Source organism: Echeneis naucrates, chromosome 13 (assembly GCF_900963305.1).
Source record: "Echeneis naucrates chromosome 13, fEcheNa1.1, whole genome shotgun sequence".
NCBI classification, from domain to species: Eukaryota; Metazoa; Chordata; class Actinopteri; order Carangiformes; family Echeneidae; genus Echeneis; species Echeneis naucrates.
In genome coordinates, this window is record NC_042523.1 from 17,278,939 (window position 1) to 17,301,181 (window position 22,243).

General features: G+C 41.1%; 1 protein-coding gene across 4 annotated transcripts in view; it reads left to right on the top strand.

Moving 5' to 3' along the window:
* The window catches only part of gria4a (glutamate receptor, ionotropic, AMPA 4a), an 86,925-nt gene that overhangs the window by 19,169 nt on the left and 45,513 nt on the right, over positions 1–22,243 (top strand). For all 4 annotated transcript variants that reach the window (XM_029518349.1, XM_029518347.1, XM_029518348.1 and 1 more), the window contains 3 exons: positions 17,383–17,622; positions 20,239–20,291; positions 20,580–20,711. In XM_029518349.1, the coding sequence (XP_029374209.1) occupies positions 17,383–17,622; positions 20,239–20,291; positions 20,580–20,711 (425 nt within the window). The remainder of the gene's footprint in view (positions 1–17,382; positions 17,623–20,238; positions 20,292–20,579; positions 20,712–22,243) is intronic.

Consider the following 22,243-nt stretch of genomic DNA (forward strand, 5'->3'; position numbering starts at 1 on the left):
TAGTTGGAGGAGTCACCAGAGGGTGCGTACTAAATGGGATCACAGACTGCCTGGAGGACCCCACTGCTGTTATCCGCCCCCCTCCTCTCTCTCTGATTCTCTCAAGGTAGAAAGGGCCGCTCGCCGTCCGTTCCACATTAACCTAACAGTGTCCGGACTGCTGTAATCACCAAGGTGAATAAATATTTGTGCTTCTAGAAATCTTTCCTCTTATTATGGCCATTCTGTGTCCATCTATCCAGCTGCCTGCAGCGTGTGTTCCATTTTAATTCAAGTAGCTAAACACCATTCATGAGCAGAACTCATTGTGTGTTGGCCGAGCAGCTGGAGGGAAACACTCCACTCTGAGACCCTTGATTGCAATAGCTGTCAAAGAGTACAGTAGTTATAATTACACATATAGAGGTCCCATAGGTAAATGTGAATCTGTGTTTAGCCCGTCAAGCCAGCAGAATTCATTTTTTTCAGGTGTTGGGTTTTTTTTGTTTGTTTGTTTTTTGTTTTGCTCTGCAGCCTCTTCCTCCCTCCCTCCTTTGTCTTTTTTGTTTTTCTCTTGCAGTTTTTTTGTGTTTTTAAGGCAGTAAATGAGACTAGAAAGGAAATTTATGGGTCAGGAATGTGTTTAGTGCCTGCCTGATGATGGAAAGGAGGAGAGAGAGTGAGAAAGGAGGAGGAATGAAGACAGGAAGATAAATGCAACCCTTTAGCTTACCCTTTGATACGGGTCATTTGAATATATTTCTGTTTTTTAAATAATCACATCTATCTGCAAGTGCAAAGCAAAAAACGCTTTACGTGCTGTGTGATATAGCACACATAATTGTCTGCTTGACGTCCTGTGAATTACCGTCTCGTCTGTTCTGTGTGCATGAACTGATAATTGTGTTTGTGAGACAGTGACGGATCCATGAAAACACTCCCACAGACGAGAAGCTGCAGCTATGACAATCAGCTCTTGGTGGGGATTTTTACATCACGTCTTATCATGGCAGTGTTATTCAGACTATGAATTACAGGCATCAATGCACATGTACTTAAATTCTCTCGCTTACTCACATGACTAAAATCATGCACATACACACGTCCCGCTCTCTCTTCACTCATTCTCCCACGGGCTCTGGTCCTCATCCTAACACACACACACGCGTGGTCATATGCTCGAGGGGGTGGTAGGATGATAGTACAGATGGCATACTGGAGTAATATTCTCCATATGGGAAGGTAACTTCGTCAGAGCAGTTGTCTAGGGAGAAGGCGAGAGAAAGATTAGATATGCAGAGAGAGGTGGAGGATCTGTAGTACATGGCCACAGTATCATACAGGACTGGATTTAGTCATCTAGAGTAATTGCTTTATTGTACTATGCAAAGATGATGGCAGTGAATGTGGTTAGAAAAAACAGATAACAGCTGTAGGTGTACGCTGAGCTGTTATTTATTTATTTTCAGACTATTCCTCTTTAATATTGTCACTCTTGTGACAAGATAAATATGTAGAATTATTTATAGCGTAGTAGAATTTAGTGATAAGCATGAGGAGGCTCTCCCCTGAACCTACAACAGAAAGACCTACTCAATACTCTTAGTTGAAACTCAAATATTGACTCTCTCAGAGATTTAGTGTTCATTTCGTTCCAGTGGGGTATTGCAGGACTAAGGTAACTGTGGAGCAAGCACTGGGGTGATGTGAATACACAAATTGATGGACACAGATGAATTACATTGCATTCATTTGGCAGATGACTGACGTATAGTGTTCTCAGGCTATACAGGAACAAGACCCGGATAAATTGGAGGCGCAGGAGAGCTGGGGTTTGATCTGGGCTTGGAGGTGGAAACGCACAGCTCCTTCGCTGCCCTGTGGGCCAGCAGCTGAGGCTTGAACTGGATGCAGGCTGCCAGGGGAAAAGGGTAAAGAGGATAAGACTAATGACTTCACTTAGTGGGTCGTTGGTTGTGGTTTTAACGCTGCACCCCTCAACATGTGCCGTGGATCGGGCTTTCGACGCGACGTATCACGCTTTAGCCAGACTCAATGCAACTTCATCTCATTCAAGTATCTAAACCTTCTTGGTTAGGAAATGAATAGAAGCACAATTATTACCCCAAAAATGTCCATGACAAAGGGTTGCACTGCAGGCCCACTCAGTTACAAACAGTGCAAATGATCAGATTCAACATCTTCACGCAGTTTGTCTTACATTTCCTTCACATTTTCCAAAGATAAGGCAATAAATTACTTTTGGTATTACCTCTTGGTACTCCTCCATACATATAAGTTCCAGCTCAGGCAAATGCAGATATAGGGAGTTAGATCCCATTTGATGCTGTTGCTTACCGTGTGATTTGCTGTATGATGTCTGATTAGCGGGTTGTTCGAAACACTTTCTGTTGTCCGCTCAAACATAGATTTTTATGTTTCCTTTCTAGCTACATAAAATTCTCTTATTTTTGCTGACAAAGCTTTTTGTACTTCAACTGTATTAATGCAATACATCTATATATCTATATAAATATCCCATTAAACAAATTAATATATAAGTACTTAGCCTCATTCCTAAAGGCTGTCTGTTGACAGATGACCAAAGTATATACCGAATAATCAGCCCTGTCATTCATTACACTACATAGATCAGCTCTAACAACTCTAAAGACGGGAGGTTGTGGATTGTAGTTCTTTTTCTGCAGAACAAATCTGCTTTTTCGTGAGAAGACTCGGGTTGAGCTCTGTGGACTTTTTTAAGTGCTGGCTTGCTTTGGATGCTTCATTAGATGCTGCCAACAGAGAGAAAATGAGCGATGCGAGAATCTAACCCTGAAAAGACACATATGACACCAAGTACAAATTAACTTTGGGAAAGATGCTTTTTCTTGTTAATTGTAAAAATAGGAGATATTTTTTCTTGGGCAGATTTCAGGTGGCAAGCTGCACGAGTTACTGAGTCCCTGTACATGTGCTCTTGCGTTCGTGCTCATGTAGCAGTCCATCAAATTATCCGTCCTGTTTGTTTGTGGTTATCTACATACAAACAGCTTAGCCTCGAAGCAGACAGAGTGAGTCATTATCAAACACAGCTCCTGGTAGCCTGATGGTCGGATAAGGCTTTGAAAGAGTATCTGCACATGTGTGAAGATGTGTGCGCAGTGTATAACCCCAGTGGTTTGTGTAAATGGCATAGTTTTGGCTTGAGGACAATTAGTGTGGCTGGCCAACGTCAGAGAATGACAATGAAATGAACAATTAATTAATTTAGCCCTGTAACCTAGAGGCGAGGAGATGTTACTTCTGTTTACCAAAACGCAAAAGAAAAGTTGATGACCCTGGTTTGAGTATGAATTCTTGACTTATTTTTTCAACTCCACACAAGTATGTACTGATACCAAGTAAGGCATAACTCTGACAGCTCTTAGTAAACCTGCTCGATGGTGAGAAGCATTCCGCTGATGTACAACAGCCTTCAAGCAGCGCTTGTCATCGGTTTGGTCCAGGTTTCCAAGCAAAGCAGTTGTAAATAAGATCATGTATACACATTGAAGAAATATAAAGAACAGAAAGCTTCCACTCGAGCTGCAAACTCCAAATCTGTATGTACCAATATAATCGTGTCATCGTGTTTACACATCTTGTTTCCCGTCTGGGTAAATCGGTATTTATGCACTGGACAGCCTTCATGGTCAATGGTCATTAAAAAACTGCAGGGCTTCAGCTTAATCTCACTTCACTTGAAGTTCATGAATGCTGAATTATCTGCTCCTACAGTGCCTAGAGTACCTGCCCTTTTTGTTAGCAGAACTGATATTTGCCTTTGCTCAAAATTACACGATGTGCATATGTTCTAGGAGAAATTTGACTTTGATTTGTATTTCCGAAAGCTCATAACTTTTGAAGCTGTTCTGAATTGGCATCTGTTATAGTCCATTTGCAGGGTATTTTTTCTCATTGAGTCTTGTTAATATCACTTTTTCCTTTAAAAAAAAAAAAAAAAAAAAAAAAAAATCTAACTATTTAATGTCTTTCTGTCCACTTTCCTGCTCTATAATAAAACTTTTGCTCATATCCATTTAAGGCGCAGCTACATTATTTAAAAAATATATAAATTTTCAGTCTTGCTAAAAATTACAATGTGGTATGTCTTTATCTTTAGTTTCGTTGCCCAATGACTTAGAGGCCTGCTTGTATGCCATTTTCTGTCATTTGTCTGGGGCCCTGAAATGCTTCACTGGTGCAATACAAAGTGAGTGCTTTATCTGAGGGCACCTCAACGGTGGTTGTTGAGAGAAGCTATTAATTGCTCCTCCCTGTAGCCACACTTGAACCAGCCATCCTCGATCTATGGTGCTGTTCAGTTTACTTTGACATTTAAACATGTATTTCATGGTTGGATCACTAGTGTTACCCCGACATTTGGAATAATGATCCTATCACAGCAGACTCAGGTTTCCTGTCACTGGCCGCTGGTTTGAGCATTGTGTCGAATGCAGTTCACTGGGTGAGAGCCTCAGCAGAAGGCTGACATGTATCTTGAGATGTTTTGGGAAGAAAATTGGTTTCGCCATTTCATTATCCCTTCACTTAGAAAGGGCAACATAAATCTAAAGTCATAAACCAATGGAAACATTCAGAGATTAGGTTTTGCAGTTATGTTTTACAGGTCGGTTTAAATGCTTTGTGGGCACTGAAATTCTTCAGCAGATTTCTGCAGAAAACTGAAAAGCAGAGTTCATCTGTCATGTGTGGTTTGGTCTGTTAAAGCTCAGAGAGAAAACGTGTGCACTGATGCTGTGAAACGTTAGTAAGCCCATGTGAGGTTATGGTCGACTGTCTTCAGGGAAGAGGGAAATTTATGAGCACACTTTGATGGTGAATAACACAGAGTGTGTGTGTGTGCGTGCCTGTTTAGCTTTCATAGGGAGAAGTTGACTTTTTGCTCGGGGACAAGGTTTGCTGCCCTGCAGTGAGTCTGTGTGGGCAGATTCCTGGGGGGACTGAAAGTGTAGTTCCACACAGAGGTGTTTTGTCCTCTTGCTCACTCCCACTGCCTGTGCACTGATGGTCTGAACTGGGGATATTGCTGATTATGTCGTGTGAAGTATTAATCAGTCATCGTGTTTTGTGTATAGTCTACTAATTAAGAATCAAGCCAGTCAATATACTTAGACATGAGTAATGTAAAATAAAACTGGTCCACCAGTGAGCTGCTACCTTCCTCCCAACTCACCCACAGCACACAATGATATGAAATACGTTCACAAAAGACAATAAGTTCATAAAAGAGTAGTATATTATCATTTTATATTTCACAGTCAGATTTTGTTTTTCCGTTGGCTGTGGTTTGAGAGCAATGGTCGATCCCCGACTGTAATGGCCACGTTCTTGCCCATTTTTTACCTTGAATGATCTCTCAGTCTGTCAAGGTAAATAAAAACAACAAATAAATACTGAGCTCCAGATGAGGTCCTAATTTCTCCTTGGCTGATCAAAGGATTTAATTGAGGTCAAGATCATTTTCAACAGCCGCTAGCTGCAATATAATCCAGCAAATTATGCAAGATTATTCACTGCTCACTTCCTAATTAGTGTCGGCTGCCATGCTAAGCAATGTGTTTTCTTTTTCCAACCCACTTGTCCAAATTGTTCTCTGGAGCATATTTTAGTTCTTGACAAGTACATTAGCATTGGAAATAACTTGTCATCATGAGACACACATTTTCTTTAATGATTAATATGTTCGTTTTGGATTCCCAAACCTTCTGTCTAAGACAATCTGTGTTTACTCAGACTGAGAGCTCAGAAAACAGCCACTGTCAGTCACTGGTGGTTTGTTTGAGAGGGTACAGTTTCAGCCATAACTTTTGACGCTTCACATTAATGTGAAAATGTTGTGTTTTTCAATCCTGTACTGTTACTGGAGCTCATTTGGCTTTTTGATTCCAATGAAACAATCTAGCAAGGCTGTACAAATCACCCATTTCTTATATAGAGGCTACTAAAAGATTTGTCGCCACTTGTGCAATAAACCAACAAGTGCAGATAAAGTCAGCCTGTTCCTAATGGTGTGATATTACTATTATATTGGAGCTGTAAAAGTGTGTACTTAATATTAAACATTCTGAATCGCTCATCTGGTGAAGAAACTGCACCGTATAGGAGGCTGATGTTGTATGTAATTAAATTCCTAAGGTAAAAAAAAAAAAAAAGTGAAGCACAGTTGTGTTATTAAATGGATAAAATTCTGTGAATTGTTGTTTCTTTTTTGTGTGTTTTTTTTTTTTTTTTTTTTTAAGCTAGCAGTAAGACTCGGCAGATGCCTGATCCATGGTTGCTACTGTTGGTCTGAGATGATACGAGACGTTTGGAAGCACAAAGCTCTTTGGGTAAAATTGGTTTTTAATTTTAATCACACTGGCACACTGAGGAAAAACATATGTCCAGCTCTCAGCTCTTGAAGAAGCACGCATCTTTTTTCTGCAAATAAGAAGGTATTTTTTATTATTACAGCAGACATTGCAGGATTTGCAATTTGCCGTTCTTTTGCCCACCATGTGCAGAGGAGTCTAACTCTTTGAACCACCGTTTTCAAAGCAATAACTGTGCTCTGCTCAGATGAGTCAGTTGAAATTTCATTGAAATGAAATGGACTAAAGATATCAAATCAAGTCAAATTCCCCCCCTCAAAAAAAAAAAAAGAAGACGTGGCAATGGGAAGGCAGAGGGAAAATGAGGGATGAAGAAGAAATAGAGGAGGCAAGTGGGAGAGTGAGATGGATGGACCTAAGGAAGAATTAGGAATGGCGAGGTGAGAAGTGAGACAGCTGGAGAAATGAGTGTTGGAATGTCATTTCCGCTGTTAAATTACTGCTCTGTTTATCTCCTGAGCACACTCAATCACTGCGGTCCTCCTCAGCTGGAAAGGCATACACACCTACACAGGAATGAAGACATTTTTTATTACTTTTTTAGGACATTTTATCAAGTAATATTCGTCCCTTCTTTTTTGTTTAAAGAAAAAAGATACAGCACGCACACAGAAATTCACAGATGTAGTTTTTGGCTTGATGTGATTCTCTCACCTTTCTGGTCTGCTGGGAAACCACATTCCCTTTCAGTTTGCGCTCTATCTCTGTTATGCATACTCATATTTCAACATCATAAAAGAAGAGGCAAGGTCAGGAATAAAATGAAAGTGATAGTAACAAGGGGACATATTGCATTTTTTAGTGCAACAAAAGGCAGTTGGATTATAAGATAAGGTTAAAGGGTTTTTTTTCCCCCAGCAGATTCTCAATTCGGTTTATCTCGACCTAGTTGTGCTTGGTTCTCTGACACGAGAACAAAGTTTTGAAATGAGATGTAGAAATTCGTAATCCAACAACTTCTGAGCCAGAAGTAGAAGTCAGACAAACAACCTTAATTATGTGTTAGTTACTGGAGTAGGGAGTGTCAGACTGAGCTGTTGTTCTTTTGTGGAAAGCACACCAGATGCAGCGCTACTTTTGGCATTAGACATTCGTCCAAAGTCTCCCCACTGCAATCAGTGTTAGAAAATTTGCGGAAATTCATCGGAAATTGCAGCCACTGTTTCCAGACTGCCCCCCTAACGCAGTACAGCATCAGCAATTTCAAATAATGCTGTTTAAAAAAAAAAAAAAAAAAAAGTTTTTGTTCAAATGGCAAAACCACTGCAGAAATGGCAGCTCATGTCAAGCAGGGGATGGAAGAAGTTGGATGTTTTCATAGAGGCGGTTGGGGTGGATGATTGGGTCAACAAAACAATGAAAACCTCAGCTTTTGCTGCAGTAGATTGTTTTGTTTTCCATTTCTATCAGTTTGGTAATGTGATGGAAAACTGATACAGTAGACGTTTAAGATTGAAGATACATACAAAATGAAAAATAACAAGACTATTTGGTGCAAACTGATATCTCTACGTCCTCGGCTCTCCTTCTGCATCTACTCATTCTCTATTTGCCACTCTGTGGGATTACACCACTCAGAAGGACTAATCACATGGAGACGTATCAAAATGCCTATAGGTAAGACATGTTCAGAAAGAAGGCTTTGTGCACTCGGGGCAGACAGCATGTGGAAAAGACAAGCGGAGAATATTTGAAGGGTTGTGCACAGCTGTAAAACTGCAAGGAAAATAAAAGTGCAGCACAACAGAGGAGAGCATGCCAAGTGAGCCACACCACAGGAAAGCAGGTTTCTCTGTGTGGAGGGAGATGAAAGTGCAGGACTTACATAGGGAGTGAGTGGGTTTCTCCTCCTGTCCCCTCTTCTCTCCTCTCCTTCTCCCCCTTGTCTGCATCTCTTTCCCTCTTTCTGTCTCTCTCTGTTTGTGCCTTTCTCCCTCTATGTATGTATATATATGTGTGTGTGTGTGTGTGTGTGTGTGTGTGTGTGTGTGTGTGTGTGTGTGTGTGTGTGTGTGCGTGCGTGCATGTGTGTGTGATGAATGACTGTGTTTGTACCGGATAGGCCCGCAGGGTTTTAGCTACTGTTAGTAGTGCTTAAAGATGACGGGAGTAAAAAGGCTCTCTGTCACATCATTCTCTCTCCCCCTCCCTCTTTTTTACACACACACACACACACACACACACACACACACACACACACACACACACACACACACACAGAGATTAGCCCTGTTTAAAGGGCCGTGTCCTAAGGGTATCCAGCACAGCCTTTGACAGGTGACATGCCGTTTCTCTCTTATCTTTTCCCTGCCCCTCTCTCTCTTACTTTCTATCTTTAATCTATGTGGCTGCAGACTCCATTGGTTTGGTGAGGCATATTTTTTGCCACCTATTGTTAATATTTTATATGAACCTCCAAACATTGCTGTGTGTGTGTGTATAAATGCATTTTTAACTGGTGTATCATGCTATGAGCAGATATGCTTTGAGTTGCAGTTTTGCCCTGAGCCTCTTCTTGCCAGGTTCAGTATTACAAGATTTATAACATGCCTCAGTGAGCACAGGTCCCAGGGACATTTTTAATGTTACCATGATAATCAGCATTGTTCTAATCCCTCAGGGGCTTTAGATCTAAAAAGTTGGAAAGCTTATTGTAACGCCTGCTCTACAAAAAAAGCCTGTTACACTATGATTACACATTGATTGTTTTTGGTTTTGATGTCATTCACCATGCTGTCAGTGTATAAGTGTATAAGTCCACCACCGTCAGCTAAATAGCCAGTTTATCATTCAAGGACCCCGTTTCTGGACACTCATTTTTAACCGTTCTGATTTAAATGATCTTAGAAGGCGGCAGATAATCCTGCCGTTATTGGTCTATGGTCTTTAAGTGTTTTTCTGTTGTACTGAGATGCACAAAATAGAGTGCATGAAGTGGGACTACGTTTTAAAGGCAGTTCATTTATTTATTTACTTTTTTTGTACAAAATCTGGCAGACATGTCAGTTAAGTAAATGCTGTCACCATTGTGTCTGTTTTCGCTGCTGTATTCCAGCTTGAGTCAAAGGATTTCCCTGTTGGAGTTAATTTATTTGAAATCATCTGGAGGTGTTGTGACAGGTGTGTGTGCCTAACATGCCATGCATAATGGGTTGAAGCAGAACAGCGCAAGGTTTGTTGGAAGACAACTTGGTACAGTGTGGTAACCAAAAGTCGACATCAGCAGCTTTGTGAGCATTTGTTCTTTTGATGGAAAAGCAACAGCCGAGCCCACTACCTGTCACTGTGTGTGTGTTTTTCTGTGAAAGATGAGCCTGATGTACCAAATAATGTGCTGAGCTAAGGGATATGAAGTGGAGATACTAATGAGATGTCACTAAAACGTGTTCATTTCATCATGTCTATACAGCACAGGAAACAGAAGTGCTGATTGGTCATATCTACGGCTCATTGGACTGAGATAGTACCAGTTCCAACCAACATCAGTGTTTATTCAGTTTTGCATGTAACTCAGTTCCTCCCAATTTTCTTGCCAGTCTATGTTCAGTGGACTAATGCAGAGAAATGCCACAAACTTGATATTAAGAAGGAATTTTTGAGGCCTGTGATTTCCCTAATGTGTAGGGCCTCATATCACATTGCGAGAAGGGAGGAATCCAAAAATATCTATTTATGAAATATCAATTTCACACTTGTTCCGCCCATTCAGTATTTAAAAAGCAAAGAGCCTTTTTTTTTCTCCTTCTGCTTAAATGATTGCCAGAAGTCATGGATATGTTAAATTTATAAATGTATCACTTGCACTGTTCATAAAAGACAGTATTCTACTTTATTATAGATTATAGCTTGTGCATGGGCGGCACGGTGGAACAGCGGTAGGTACTCTGACCTCACATCAAAAATGTTCCAGTTGTGACTCTAGTGGCCAGCTGCCATTAGTCTGCCTGGTGTTTGCATTTTCTCCTTCTGCAACTTATCCTGGGAGACCACCACCAAACGGTAGCTCGGGTTAGCTAAACGCTGCATAAGCTGCTACATTATGACCATGTCCTCTGAATTTCAGGGGTAGGAGTGGACGAGCTCTGAAATAGTACACAAAAGATATAAGAAAATCGACAAAGTCAAACTAAATAATATGTAAATGAGCTCTAAATTAGAGAGAGGATCAAAAGCAGCATCATCTCCTTGTTGTAGTAAACATTTACCCTTGAATAATGGAATGTGGGGACCATGACTGTCTTTGTTTACTTCACTTTGTAAATGTTAAATGCTCATAAAAAAGAAAGAAAGAAAGAAATTCCCCTCAAGCAAGAATTGCATTATGGGTTATTGTCATTTTTTTTAAGAGGTTTTTTTTCCTATTATTATTCTTGACTTCGCTGCACAATGGAGGAAGCCGCATGTCAGCAATTATTAGCATATTCACTCAGTGCAACAGCACCAAAGGCCATAGAGATAGCTGTGCCCCCTTCCTGGGTACCCGCCCTCATTTTCCCCAATCAGTACCCTTATTCTTAGAAGCTTTATTCATGCAGCCTGAGGGACGGGGCCTGGAGAAGAAGTCGTGAGGAAGAGCAGGTGCAGAAAAGTGGAAAGATGTAATCAAAGAGAATAAATAAGTAACAATGGAGTGTGGCGGTCTTACGCAGGAGCCATCTCTCCTGCTGTCCCTCACCCCTGACCCCTTACTCAGCCAAAGTGCCAAAAAAATGAAATATTAAAAAGGAAGATATACTCGGGCTAGCTTCTGAGTACATGTGTGTTTGCTGATTTCATTTAATCATCCAAATCCAACATGTGGATGCACATACCCACCCACACAGCCTCATTTCCACCCCTTTCTAGTTCTTACTGGCCTTGAGGGCAGCCTTTCCTACCTTTCCCTCTCTGGCTCTTTGTATATATCTACCTTCAATTTCCTGCTCTCTCTGCAGTGTCAGCTTGGCAGAAGAATGCTCCCTCTTGTCAATGTCAGAGCCCCATGTGGGTTTTGGAACTACTCGCTTCCCCTCTTGCTTCTTCCTCTGTCGGTATCTTCTCTCAATCCCTCACTGAAAACAAGTGAAGCCCCCTTCTCCCCTTTCTCTCTGCGTGAGGCAGGTCTGTGAAAAGAGGGAAAGATAGACTGACGGGAGAAGACGGCAGACAAGCTGGATGAATGGCCTCTTTCACGAGCACAGCGAACTAGACACGCACAGCACAGCACAGCACAGCACACAATAGCTTAATCACTGCCTTGTTGATGAAGCTATTGCAGCTCGGTTATCTTGTAAACTGTGTTCTAGCAGAAAGGATCAGATATGAAATCCATATGGCGAATGAACTCCACTGCCGATTGTCAAGCTTTATCTTTCATCTTGTCATAATGCCGCTGCTTGAGGCCCGATGTCAGAAGCATCTCATCGAGTCATTGATGTTTGCATGATTGGTTTTAAAGATTTATCTTAATAAACTTGAAAGGTCTCGAGTTACAACCTATCTATAAGGTATTCAACATAAACTATAACTAGCATATGTCTCTGGGAAGGAAACTCATAACTCCTGTTTTGTTTTGCCAACTTCAAAACAGTTGGCTACTGCCTAAAAAGCTATCCTGCATCCAATCACATTTTTGTCTCTTCTTATGAAATAGTGAGTTTTCTCTCTCGATGCTTTTAGCCTGTCATCATAACATCTCAACTTAATATGGATGACAATTGTTGTAGATCCCCCCCAAAAAATATACATTTTTATCTGGGGATGGATAAAATGGAGAGCCATGTTTACCCCTACCAGATTTAATTTGATTTAATTTTAGTCTTTTGTCATAGCCTGTCTTATTATTTAAACATATTTTTAATGAAATTTCCTACAGCTTCTGAGGTGCTGGTGTCTTTTTCTGAAAAGTTGCTCCATTGTGCTGCAATCATTGTTATAGTGTTGAGGAAAAAATATCAAATCCATAAAGTGACTGTGCTCTCTGCAAGATACTATTGATCCCTGGACTATGCCTCCTCTCTTATCTTCATCACGCTTCGCTCTAACAGGATGTCACCACCGGTATAAAAGTCGCACTTCACTGTGTCACAGAAAGGCGCTTTCACTTTGGTGTTTTCCTCCAAAGCGAAGCCAGTTTTTCTAAGAAGTCCCGTGATGGGTTCGTCACAGGTTATCAATGATTAAAGCATTTGCAGGCAACTGGAAACACTGTACTTTTTGCTGCATACCATTCATATCAGTCTACAATTTTCTGCACGCAACCCGCAACCCTCCTCAAAAAAATCCTGTGTTTTGAACATCCTTAGCAATTATATCATATTGGACTTATCTTACTGCAGACTTTAGATTTTTTTTATGTCATCACAAATTTATTACTTAGGAGTGCTGAGAGCTGCTATAAAACATTAGAGAGAAACAGGCAGAGATACCCTGCGAGGAAGTACCATCCACTGATAACGAGAGCTATGCCATTGATATCAATGAGGTAAAAGAAGGTTCCACTCTTGTTTGAATATTCACCAAAATGAAAGGCAGCAGCATGAACTGACATTTGGGGATTAACATTCAAATTGGATGGGACTAAATACAAAGCTAAACAGAGTGTGTGTAGTTGTATTCATTATTAAGCCTCTCCAAATGAGACTTAATGTTACTTTGTGTTTGCTGGTTTCCCCGACAGGTTTGATATTTGAAGTGAATATGTTCAAATCTAAGATGAGCACCAAATTAGCTTTCTTTATTCACTGAGAACTGTCTCCATCAGTGGAAGCCATGCCTTTATCATATATTTTCATTTATGATGGTTGTCATATAAACATAGTACACCCTCTGTAGCCTCCGTTTTGCCCTTTTCATATGAATCAGCTTTTTCCGTTATGATAGTGCCTTTAGTACAAAATGTAGGCTTTTGCTTAGATTCTTATTTCTAAGCTCGGTTTGTGCTTTTACTACTATTTTACATTTGTGACTCAAAAAATAGTGTTGTGTTTAGTCCCCACCCAGTGCAGTGAAACAGTTTAATTTACACACTTATCTTAATTTAACCACTTTTGTTACAAAAAAAATCCCACTCTTCTTTGATTTATTTTGTTGTCATTATTTTTGCAGTTCACACTTAAAATGTTTTTCAGCATATTTATAGCTAAAGTTGTTGAGACTCAACCTCTTGCTTCATTATTGCTTTGCGAACTCTCCTGCAGAGCTGCAACAGGATATATATGAGCTGACGTCTCTAGAGGTTGCTATTGTAAATGGCTTAAAAGTGAAATGTCAGTGTAAGGCATTGGGCAGTACATTTCTCTCTAATTATATAGCTCATAAAGCTTCTTATTGGCATTTACATCTCTCCACTCCCCCCACTGCACAGCCCCAAGCAACATCAGGAAGAATACACCTTACGGCTGTTAAACTAGTTTGTTTTCTTCCTTTATTTTACTTTAGCCGATAAGAGGGGTTTATAGCATTTTTGCATTTTCTCAGTTGCTGCCTGTAGAAAGCTGACTCACAGCGGTTGTTCTCCAGACTGGTGGGTGAGAAGCAACTCCAGCATCAGGAAAGAAAATCTGAAAGTTTGACGTGTGGTTATGTGTGCGTTTCTGTTTGTGTTACAGAATCGAGTCATTATGCTATATTTGCTTGTTCGCACAATACAATTCCTATAGCTAATGATGTGTATCTGTATACGTCTTACTTTTATGCTGTGCTCTACAGCAGTGAATCTGTTTTTGCTGCCATGTGAAATAAAAACAAGCAACCACTCTAGAAACATAAATGCTGTCCTGACGATGAGCGAGGGCGGAGAACCGACGCAAAGAAAGATATTTGTGTGTAAAGTATTGTGTTACTTCAGCGTCAAATCTTCTTTTCTTCTCCGCGTTATGAAACTTGGGCGAATTTAAATATGTGGGAAATCAGGCACAAATAAAATGATTCAGAAGGAGACAGGGGGATAGCTGCAGGGGAAGATGCAAGGATGCAGGGGCTGAATACTTCGAGTTGAGCATTGCAGATGAAGAGAGAGTTGTAAGAACAGGCAGGTGACTGCACACCAAAAAAAAAAACAAAAAACAGATACATGGAGATATTTTAACAAAACAAGTAAAGGGAAGCAGTGAAAGGTTAGAGGAAGTCTCAGAGGACCTATTGTGTCCGATTCTTTTACTGTGATGATGATGCACTGTGCCGCTGGTCCCCTCCTCTCATTAAAGCTTTATGAGGCAAGCTTAACACACACTTTATTAGAATGACGCCACTGTCTGGCACATTCTTACCTTGCGGCGGGGTGATGGTTGTGATGGTGGTGGAGGTGGGGGGGGTTGCTGAGGAACAAGCTCATCAAGACGAACGTCAGAAAGGCAAACATGGGTGGAAAGAAGAATGAACAAGTCGGAAAAACAACACCAGGATCAGCCAGCATTGACAGAAAGTGAGGGAATAATGGAGCAAGGAAGTGAGATATGGAAAAGGGAAAGAGACAGAGGACGGGTGGAATGAAGAATACCTGTTATGTGTGTCTGAGTGCGGGTCTTGGTATTATTCAAAAATAGAATAATTGGGAATTTAGGTTGTCAATATATCCTTAAGTTTTGATGGAGGCAGGAGGTTGGTGAAAAATACAATATCTAGTCAGTAATGTTGCAGACTGTATCCAGGCCAGTAGTTTTAATCAGGGTTTTTTTATTTATTTTTTTTTGACAGTTGGCATGGGAGCAGCGCTCCAGACTGCTACCCAATATGCCAGTTCATATGTGCACCGTTTTCTTTTCATACTGCTGCTTTTCTATTTTGGCTTTGTTCCTCAAAAAGCAGCTGATCCAGAAAATGCAAATTGGTTTAAAATCGAGGGAATGGCATTTGCCATGACACTGCTGTCAAAGACATTCAATTGTATGTAGATTTTTTTGTTTTTGTCCTTAGAGAGTGTAAGGACATAATTTCTCACAGCCAAGAGCCATTTCTCATCAGTGAGCTGCCGTTGTGAATTTTCCTTTGAGTCTGAATATGGATATGATGCTCAAAATTAATGTCTCCAGTTGCATTTTGCCACAGCCTTATAATTTTGCTGTTATTTTGATTTCAGCTGAACATTTGCTCTTCCCTTGTGAGCACATAATTATAATGCCAAATTTAGTGATTTAGTGTAAACATCTTTGTTCATTCCAGATCCTGCCAGACTGTTCTGGTATCTTAGTAAAATACAGCACCTGTCATCAAATAGTTTATCACACACAGTCCCAACTCTATAACCATCTGTCATGTTGGTATGTGCTCTGAAGTAACAAATCAAACCTGGAAATGCCAGAAAAAAATCATCTTGGAAAACACTAAGAAAGTTGACTTTGAGGATACCATGACTCAGCTCCTGCTGAATGACGTATGCTAAGTATGTAGAATGCTAGTACACTGAATTGAAGACATTTAGCTCCTGTCATAATCGGAGACTAAATCCCTGCCTTATCGCCTCCGGGGCACAGGGGCCTCGACTTTGTTTAATTTCCACAAGCCAAAGCGTCAAAGCTGCATCTCCCTCCGTGTTTACCCCCACTGAGGCTTACAGCTGATAATGGAATTACCTCGAGTCCCAGGAGGAGGAAGCGAGAGGGAGAGAGAACAGAAAGGGGAGGCAGTCATCGAGGAAGAGAGGCTGAAGGAATGCGCTGTAGATGGTGGAAGTTTAAAGAGGGAGTCTTCCCTTAAAACAGCAGAGAGAGGAAAAGGTGTGCGATGAAGTGATGCCCACGGAGGTCAGGACAGGCAGAAAGTGGGAAGACGTGAGCGGGAGATGACGGCCGCCAGTCTTCGTTGACGTCTGTTTACTCCAGTGTGACGTGTTACAGACTGGAGGATGAGTTATGATACAGTACAGGATGGAGCTCAAGCATTACATACTCACCTGGATTTAGCCGAAAGGATGAAGGCGAGAAAGAGAGAAAAAGTAAGAGGATGAATCATTAGAAAGAGAAAAGAGGAAGAGCTACTTTAGTTTCTTAGTTCTGAGAAAGTGACATGTTTGTGTGCTCAGTTGATTTGTCAGAATATGCAGGACTTCCCAATTTACAGACCAAGTGCAATTTCTTTCTGATTAGTTTTTATTTTTTATTTTTTTTGGGGGGTGAGCAGCCCGGATGAATGACAAACCAAAGCAGACCAAATATTTTTGTGGAATGGAGATAGCAGAGGATGTCAGTGCCTCTCTGTCATGGTTGAAAGCTTCAGGGTGTTTGAATACTGAGTTGCAGTGCTGTAGTGGAAAATGACTTCACATTTGAAGTGAGCTCCATGCTCGGTCAAGGGGTTTTATATCTACGTGTGTGTGTGTGTGTGTGCGTGTGTGCATGAATGGATCTTAAGGATGTTAAGTTCCAAGCAGGTGGGGTTTTTTGACTGTAATTTCCTTCACAGCTATATGAGTAGCCACATCAGGTTTGGCTGGTGGGAATGATTTTATGCTTGTAAGAAAATTTTATAATTGCTTGCCAAGGGCTTGTTGGGCAGTCAGATTTCCACTCATGTACGTACAAATGTGTGGGCTTATATTTTAGAGCCATACGTATAAAGGTATCCCTGGTGGGAGAGACAGAGGTGTCTCGTGCTGCTTTGGATAAAACGAAAGACTCATCTAAAAGTAGACTTTTATGTTAAACTAGTCTGATTTACAGATGTTAGCACACAACCCTAATGAGCAGCGAGAAGATAGAGCAAAGAAATGTCACTCATTAAAATGTTTGACATGTTTAACCAGATTCCATTGTGAATTTATTAAAGAACCATCTGTCTGTCTTTGTTTGGTCTTCTTATTTGCCCTGTCCTCCTCTCTTCATTTGTAATTTCGCTTCAAAGCTTTCAAAAACACTGCCACTTTTTATATTCAATGTTTGTGTCTAATTTTCTCCCATTTAATCTCATTTTTCCCCTCTTCCATCCTGACCCCCCCCCCCCCCCCCCCCCCCTCGCCCCTCCCTCCTTCTCTCCTACATCCCCGCACCAGTCTGTTCTCAGTATTCGAGGGGAGTCTTTGCCATCTTCGGCCTTTATGACAAGCGCTCAGTGAACACGCTGACATCGTTCTGTGGGGCCCTGCACATCAGCCTTGTCACACCCAGTTTCCCCACTGAGGGGGAGGGCCAGTTCACCCTTCAGCTCCGGCCATCCATCAGAGGGGCCTTGCTATCGTTGCTGGACCACTATGACTGGAGCCGATTCGTATTTCTCTACGACACAGATCGAGGTAAATATATAATTGAGTTAGGTATACCCCCTCCTTCCCTCTCTTTCTCTCTCTGACCCAGAGTTTTGTTCCACTTGAAGGTTTTGCCTCTTACATAAAATTTTTCTTTGCCACTGTTGCCAAATGCTTGCTCATGGTGGGATTTATTGAGTCTCTTTAAACAGTTCCAAAAAGAGTTTGGGTATAAATAGAGTAGAAAAAGTTTCTTATAACTTGGTGCTATATAAATATAATTCAATTTTATGTTTGATTTGTATACAAAATTGAGAAGTGCAAACATCCAGATAATTCAGTTTTTCACACAGCATTATTGCTGGACCTTAGGGATAATTTGTCGCTTTATCATATGAAACCAAAAACCGATGCAAAAAAATAAAATAAAATAAAATAGATAAGTCATTATTAGTCAGTAGCACTCTTAAAGTCAGCACTTATTTTGTACCAGAACTGTCTAAATGACTGACCCTGGACCAACATTGTGTTCTTATGGGAGATATTCAGGGGCTCTGCTGTGAACAAGCAACTGCTACTGTGAATGGGTAAATCTGTTGTCTTCAATAGCTGGGCTTGGATTCAAAACTCAGTTATGGAAGATTGAAATAGATTTCTAAATTAGCCTGGTTTCAAAATACTTGTGTGCATCCACAACTTAGCTGTTAATTTGGTTTAACGTCGGAATAACACACAGTGAACACTATGAGACTATAATCAAACCAAAATCGCTTCATTAAAAGTCTATTTACCCAGGATTAGTAAAAACACAGTGAGCGGAGCTGCACTGCTCTGATGAAAAGGTACAACTACAGAAAGCGGTTGTAATTTGAACCCAGAAACTCCGGTTTGGCCTCAACTCTCGCAGCGTTCACCTGCCTTTAATTTAAACATCCCATCATGCAGTGCATGTAAGTTAGTGAAGCAGGCACAGCTGATGCCCTCAGCACCTAACCACTATCATGGGAACACTTGGCTCATTATCTCTCTCTCTCTCTCTCTCCTTCTCTTTCTGTCTCTTTCTGTCTCTTTCTGTCTTTCCGTCTCTCTATATCTCTTGCCCACTCACGCATGCAGACACAGAGAGAGAGAAACACAGGTCAAACATGACACAGCATCCCCAGACCGAAGAATAGTGGCATGTTTGGAAATCAGTGAGCTGCATTGTGTGTATATTTTTCAGTGAGTGTGCAGTTGTGTGAGCTCTGTTTGTGCCTTTGCCAGCCTCCCTCTGGTTCAGGTTGTCTGGGTTAGTGCCCAGGGGGTGGCAGAGGGAGGAAGAAAAGACGTGGAGCAGCAGAGACAGGTAGGTGAGTTGAGCCAGCAGTGAGGGGAAGCAGTTAAAAAAAAATAATAATAATAATAAAAAGGCATGAAAGCAGCAAGTGCAAAAATGAGGGAGGAGATGACAAACAAGGTGGCAGGAAGAGGAGATTGGGGGAGTGGATGGGAGGTATTGGAGAAAGGCAGAGGGAGATTACAGAGAGGGCGAATAGGAAGAGCAAGACAATAGACGGGATCACAAGCTCCTGGGGATATACAGTAGCATATAGCAGGCGGAGGAGGGGGGAAGATTGAGAGAATGGGCAAAAGGAGGGGGAAATGGAGCGAAGGATGGATGCTTAGAGTTTGGGCTTTGCTCACCCATGACTTGGCCAAGGCAGGGCCGTTCATTATAGGCTCCCATCAGGCCCTGCTGCCGGTAATGTGGTGGAAAATGGGCAGTAACATTGTGATCTGTTTTATGCTCCCTGCTCTGTTCTGCTCTACAGGCAGCCCACTGACACACACTCTCTCTCTCTCCCTCACACACATACACAATCACACGCACACACAACATGCACTCAAACTGAGGTGCATTCATGTAGCGACACATGTATATGTATTCAGTGCGTGCCTTAAGTTATGTCATTTCAAACAAAACACATGCACATTAACAACCCAGAGACAAGTTCAGCCCTGAACTCAAAAGCAATCACTGAGACAGACTCATCAGTTGTGAGGCCAGGAAGGTGAAAATAAAATAATACACAGCTTTCACAAACAAAAACTTTGTGATTACTGAGGCTTCACATGTGCTTTTTTGCTCCAACTGACGCAGTAAATAGCTCCCCAACACAAAAGCAGATGGTAACATTTAGTACTGTTTCACTGGAGTGTTTGTGTGTGTGTGTGTGTCCGTTGGTGTTGCTGTGCATGTGTGTTGGTTCATGTCACTCTGTTTTTAAACAGGCATATGCTGTGTGGGTCTGTGATTCTTAGTGTGTGTACATATTTTTATTTAATTTCCATCCAATGGCCATTATTCCTGAGAGCAGAAACAAATCTCTGGAGGTGTGAAACAGGTTACAACCATGATTTTTGACAAAATTGATGGTTGTAGCTTGTGCTAAAAGCTTCACTTAAAACCTTTCAACACAAGACTGAGCACTGTGTTGGTGAATGATAGAAAGGGACGCCTGGAAATGCTGTGGTGATTTGAAGCTTTTGCTGTGGTCACATTGTTGTAATTAGCTTTAGGTTTTACTTGAAAAACTGCAAAAATAAAATTACTTTGTGTCTCAACCTATTAGAGCATTAATTCTTTCTTTCTGTTCTTTCCTCCCTTTACTCTCTGTTGTCTAGGTTATGCAATACTGCAGGCAATTATGGAGAGAGCAGGGCAGAACGGATGGCAGGTCAGGACACACAGAAACACACACATCCTCGGTGACAAGCCAAAAAACAAGCACAAGCACACACAAAAGAGCACTCCTGATGTGGCTTACATATGTAATGTACCTGACCACACACAATGCATACATAATAATTAGTATTTTTTCCATGTATTCCTCAAACACGGTCATTAATTTGCTGAAGGGTGAGTGTGATTAACCTTATTCTTTCATGCTGTTTGTGTTTGTATGCTTGTACACATTTCCTGTTTGTACGCATATGCACACACGCGTGCATGTGTGTCAACTCAGGTGAGCGCAATCTGTGTGGAGAGCTTCAATGAGGCAGCGTATCGCCGCCTCCTTGAGGACCTGGATCGACGTCAAGAGAGGAAATATGTCATTGACCTGGAGCCAGAGCGACTACAGAACATCCTGGAACAGGTACTATTATTGATGAGATTAACAAAACTACCTCAGCGCACGGCACTGACCTCATAGCTTTAATAATAGTGTTATGAGAGTATAGTGATACAGCGGTCACCAGTGTAATCGGTGCGTTAACCCAACTTTCTTTAATGTGTGACATTCTTTGAGATAAAAAAAAATATATATATATTATGTGTCGTATAGAGCCTATTTAGCAGGATGGACAAAAGATGAGTTCATCAGTAATAATTATTGTTGTGTGTAAGTATGAAATAAACGTGTAGATCTTGTAGTTTAGTAAGGCTCTGTTATTACCGCTGAGATGATGACATTGATAGAGAGCCCATCGCTGGCCTAGACCGAGCACTTAATATTTCATAATGAGATACAACCGCACTACAGTGGCACATTATTGCGACTTCTAAACCACAGTCCACAGCTGGGGTAAGTGATGAAAGTGAGATCCTATGAGAAGATTTTAAAATAGCTTTTCTAATTATTGTGCTGTTGTATTACATATTTTTTTTTAATCCATTGTGTGTATGACTGGTATTTGTCTGGGTATCTGCTGTCGGTTCCTGTCAGCTAGTTGCAACAGCACTCCTTATGCTTTCTGACATCTGGAAAGAAAACAAGGTTTGAGATTTCCCCTGGAGTTCTTAATGTGGAATGAAAGATGTGGCTTCCCCAACAGCCACATCAGTGTGTTACTGCAGTAACGACAGCATGCTGTCCACGCAGATATAGATATCGAGCATTGACACGCACAGACAAATGCACAATGCACATACCGTATATGAAGGTACACACTCTGACACCTTATGCTTGTCCAAGCTCATTTCATTATTCGTCTGGCTTGATGGTTCAGTCTTGAGCTGACAGTCGGTGCAGTAAATGCAGATTCTCATACAGCTACACAACCAGACATCAGCAGCAGCAGCACCCACCAACAGACTGTTTATTAATTGGCTTCTGTGGTGAGCGCACACACACACACTCCTGAGACAAGCATGCAGACACAAACACACTCTGTCACAGTGTGCTTTACATTGCTGGCATTGGCTAGTGTTCCTGCTCTGAGACAGATACTGCTCTGTTTGTCTACCCCTGCCAGCTGCGATCTGTGTGTGGGTGTGGGTGTGTGTTTGTGTGTGTGTGTGCATGTGTGACTGTGCATTTCTCTATGTCACTGGATACCTCATAGTAGATATTTGAGTGAGAAAACTAAGATCAAATAATCTATAGCCCGAATGAAATTATATTACAAAAACGATTTAATTGCATGAAGTTGATGTTTTTACAAAAACTTTTAAATACTAAAAATCTATTTGTGTATATCCACTCACACTTCATTTGTCCTTCACTACTTATCTGCAAAATAGTTGCAACAGAATATTTAATGTTATTATTCTTGGTCTTTCCTCTCTTTCCTGGAGGGGATAATATATTTCCCAAACATCCTTCTTATTAGATTGGACTAGGCTGGCTAACAGAGCTCTGATCCAGGAAACACTGCTGAAGTTCTTTAGATGTTGAAAGGGGCAGTA